Source organism: Dermacentor variabilis, chromosome 4, assembly GCF_050947875.1.
Source record: "Dermacentor variabilis isolate Ectoservices chromosome 4, ASM5094787v1, whole genome shotgun sequence".
Taxonomy (NCBI): Eukaryota; Metazoa; Arthropoda; class Arachnida; order Ixodida; family Ixodidae; genus Dermacentor; species Dermacentor variabilis.
In genome coordinates this window covers 60,101,619-60,106,182 of record NC_134571.1, presented here as the reverse complement: position 1 = coordinate 60,106,182, position 4,564 = coordinate 60,101,619, and the positions used below count along the sequence as shown (strand labels likewise).

Here is a 4,564-nt window from a genome sequence, read left to right as displayed (position 1 = left end):
ACACAGAGTTGATGGAAAAGCTCAAGACCAGGTATCTGTGCACGGCCCAAGTCGTGGAACAACCGGAGTATTCTGGGCTGCCGAATGCCAAGTTGGAGATCCCACTCACGAAAGAAGAAATCAAAGCAGAAATCGCGGCCATGAGAAAGAAATACAGCTCCAGGTCCAGATCAAAAAACAGCAAAGCTCTTATTTAACCTCAGCGATGACACCATCACCTCGCTGGTGGAACGCTTCAACGAGCAGCATTGGGCTACAGGAACTCTACCAATATCCTGGAAGACTGCCGAGGTTCGGTTCATTCCGAAGCCGAACAAACCCCTCAAACTGGATAATCCTAAGATCGATATCGCTGACCTCGTGTTTGGGGAAGCTCATAGAGAGGGTCATCAACACGAGACTCAGTAGATACTTAGAAGAGAACAACCTCTTATCTAACACTCAATTCGATTTTCGCCCTCACCTATCGACGCAGGAGGCCCTCTTGTACCTGTACAAAGATCTCCTTGAGACACCTCCCAAGCCACAGACAAGGGCCATCCTGACACTTTATTTGAAAGGAGCGTTTGATAGCGTTCTGCATAAAATATTCTGCAAAGTCTCGCCCACACCAACTGTGGCGCCAGAACCTACTATATCAAAAACTTCTTATCAGCAAGGTAAGCCACTATAAACTTCGGTGGAATAAAATCAGATCCCATCAGTCTAGGCCCGAGAGGAACTCCGCAAGGTGCGGTACTGTCACCCCTTTTGTTCAATTTGGCTATGAAAGATCTCCCAGGCCTTCTCTCCGAAATCCCGGGTATCAAACACACATTGTATGCAGATGTTATCACTGTCTGGTGCAACTTGGGAAGTGACGCCGAGATTGAGGAGCGTCTTCAAGCAGCAGCGGGCACAGTGGACCGGTACGCCAGGGAGAGAGGCCTCCAGTGTGCGCCGGAAAAGTCCGAGTTGCTCATCCTGAAGAGCCCGAGGTCACCCCTGGCGCAGAACATCACGATGTATATAGACAACCACTCAATACCGACACCCACGGAGATCAAGATCCTAGGGCTGTATATCCCGCAGGGGCGACAGAACACCGCCACTAAGAAGAAGCTTACAACATCCACGGAGAAAATCCTCCGGATGATACATCGTATCAGAAATAAGCACCATGGCATGAAGGAAAGGGACGCCATCCGCTTAGTGCAAGCTTTCGTGATCTCTCGGATTATGTACGGGACGGCATTCCTTAACCTCTCCAGGTCGGAAATTGAAATTTGGAGACACTGATCAGGAAAGCCTACAAGGCGGCACTGGGGCTACCAAACTCCACGCCAACGGCAAAGCTCATGGCTCTAGGAGTACATAATACCCTCAAAGATATGTGGGAAGCACAATGACTCTCACAACTCACTAGGTTCGCACTCACAAAACCAGGTAGAGATCTGCTCGAAAAGATCCATATTAATCTGCCCTATACGATATACCAAAGGGAAGAGGTACCACGTGATGTGAGGAGACACGTCAACGTGTACCCCAGTCCACGGAACATGCATCCCGCATATAACATCGAAAGTAGAAAAGCAAGAGGGGAAGCTCTGCAGAAAAAATGGGACGAGTAACCTAACACCCTTTACGTGGACGCCGCAGGACCAAAGAGTGGAGTGATGACTATTGTGGTCTCAACGCCTTCAGGATCAATGGTGAACTGCGCCTCGATGAAAACATCCAACCCCACTTACGCAGAGGAAGCAGCTATTGCATTAGCTATAGCATCTAACCACAACGCCGATGTGCTCACTGATTCCCAGAACGCCTGTCGCACTTTCAATAATGGAATAATTCACAGGTCAGGGTTGTCATTGCTCATTAAGCATCCACCCAGCCAAGCCTCAGTCATTTGGTTTCCCGGTCACCTGGAACCACCTGGAACTACCAGGAGGAAACGAAGCCGCTCACAGCCATGCCCGAGCTCTTCTATACCGGGCGTCTCCCCCTGATGACCTTGAAGAGTGCTGCGACCTAACTGCTTTAGCAGTGCATGCTGACAATCTGGCACCATACAGAACAGCCAGGTAGGAGTGCCCTACAAAACTTAAATCCATCAATAAGTTAAAACGGAACACCCTTAGGAGACTACAAACCAATACATACTCAACGCCAGCTAAGTTACACCAGTGGCACCCTACACTATATACTCCGCAATGCTCACACTGTGGAGAGGAAGCTAACCTCTACCACATGGTGTGGGCATGCCAATTCAATCTCATAGTTGACCCCATTCTAAATCCTTCAGAAAAGCAATGGGAGGCTGTTCTGCTCAGCGATGATCCTGACCGTCAGCACTGGCTGGTGGTGGCCAGCGCAGCAGCAATATCCAGCGGACTATCGGACTAGGCGGCCCACCCACGAGTTCTATGAATATTCAGCAAATAAAGATGTTTTCAATCAATCAAATACTAGCTAATTTGCACCCCAAACAAGCACAGCAACAATGAATGACTTTTCTAGTTTTATTGACACAGTTGTTTTGGGCGCGTTTTTCATCTCTGAATGTGTGGGCGGCTGCGCTCGATAGCATCAGCTTGTGATCTTCTTGGCCACTTTGTTTTCCTGTACCTCGTTCCCGCCGTTGACCGAAGGTTACGAAGCGAGCCGGACGTGTCCAGGAGTTTTTGTTTACGCTTGATGTCCGCCATCACAGTACCGATCTTATCCGTCACATACTCGTCGGCGATGTCCTTGCTGTAGACCTCCTGGAGAGCCGTTCTGAGGGTCGAGTTCAGTGATGAAAGTTCCACAATTTGGGAATTCAGATTCTTGACGCACTCCTTGCTCTCGTCGTGGGACTCGTCGTAGCTGGGCTTGCAAAGCGGCAAGTACGGCAGAAGATCCAAGTGGTGTTTCAGCGTCTCCAAAGCGTGCAGCTCGTCGACAATCGCTGCTCCAGGAAATTTGCAGTTCACACCCTGCATCTTGTAGTCAACGTTCAAGTCAATAGTGCGGTTGCACTTTAGGATCTGTTCGATCGGCGATGACCCGATGTTGACAGTGGGCAGCTGACCAGACTTGCGGACTACAGCAAGGCAGACAGCCAGAGATGGCAAGCTAGTGGGTAGCAGCTCGCGCAGGGGCGAGTCGTGACTTGTTCGCTGCGGACCCATCAGGGCAACACCCGGAAAACGGACGTGGTCTTTCCACTCGCTCATGGCCCCAACCCAAGTGACGTGACTTTTGACACGCTCCTTGAGTCGGGGGTAAACGACTGGAGCTTCGCCAACGTCTTTGAATGAGGTAGCCACCCACAACGAGTCGCCGAAACGCGATGCGAAGTTCAGCCACCCGCTGAATTCCAAATCTGTTCTGTAAGTGGCTACCATGACCTCCACGTGCAGGTGAATGGGGAGGAGCTGGTACAGTTCGTTGGGGATCTTCGCGAGGGTGTCGTGCCAGACGATCGTCTTGACGCCGTGGTGCTCTTTCAGGTAGTTGGTAATGAACTGAACGTAGGACATGTAGAGCATGTACTTGTCGTAAAGGCCGAAGCGCCCGCCGGAGCGGGAGTTGCCCCGCCGGGCAGGCTCGAAGCGCCTCGCGGAGCACCGTCCGCACAGACCGAGCGCGGCCACGTCTCCACATCCGATGTGCACATAGTAGAGCTCCTTGGAGTGGTGGAAGTTCAGTATCTGGTCCAGGATGTCTTGAATGAGTTTCGCTCCGGCGGGGTTAGAGGGACACAGCGTGTCGGGCACGCTCGGGCTTTCGCGGTACTTTGCGAACTGCGGGTGCTTGAGAATGTACTCGAGCTTGTCGAAGGTGTTGATGAGTGGCACCACCGTCAGATCATAGTCTCTAGCGGTGTCCAAGACGGCGCGCAATTCCTGACGCGTGTAGGCCCGCGGTGACGCGAGAGCGTGCAGCGGCTGGCCGACGAACGGGAAGCTGTCCTCGTATTCGATCAGCAGGCCCGTGGCGCCGAGACTCTTGAGGATGGGGATGAGCGTGATCAAGTAGGATGCCTTAGGCGGCGCCCCCTTCAAGTCCAGGTGAACCAGGCGGTGAGGCGGAATCACGTTTATGGCCGCCAGGACGACCTGCGGCAGCAGGACGGCAAGCAGAGCAGCCCGCGCCATGGCTGCCAGAGACCGAGGCTTCTACTTCTTCTTCTGCTGTGTGGCAAGCTTGCTAAATAGCACGTGGGGCATTCAATCCTCTTTCTTTTCTGTATGCGCAAAGACGAATGTCCTGCTAAATAAATTTTTTATTTCTGTACTTTTAAATTAATTATTACTCATTCGATATGACTTTCCTGATATTATTTTAACAGCTAATTCTACACTATTCAATGCTAATTCCATAGATATTAGAAAATTTATGCTCCATATAATTTGGAATAACCACCCTATTCTTGGCCAATCCCCCATCGTGGGTAGGAGCCACACATGTGATGGGCAACAACAACAGCTCCACGCAGACAGTGGCTAGTGGCGCTACTCCACTGACCTAACAGGGGCGCTTCTAAGTGCTCGAAAAATGCTCTTGCAAGCGCTTACCCACATCGCTTTCTTGGATCCTA

General features: G+C 51.2%; 1 protein-coding gene across 1 annotated transcript; it reads right to left on the bottom strand.

Moving 5' to 3' along the window:
• Positions 1 to 2,496: 2,496 nt before the first annotated feature.
• Positions 2,497 to 4,166, bottom strand: LOC142577779 (hexosaminidase D-like). The gene has a single exon (XM_075687232.1). It carries the CDS (start codon positions 4,119 to 4,121, stop codon positions 2,532 to 2,534), a length of 1,590 nt encoding a protein of 529 aa, XP_075543347.1. The 5' UTR covers positions 4,122 to 4,166; the 3' UTR covers positions 2,497 to 2,531.
• Positions 4,167 to 4,564: the final 398 nt, after the last annotated feature.

Coding starts and splice junctions, on each gene's coding strand:
- LOC142577779 (XM_075687232.1), bottom strand. CDS start 4,121: ATGGCGCGGGCTGCTCTGCTTGCCGTCCTGCTGCCGCAGGTCGTCCTG.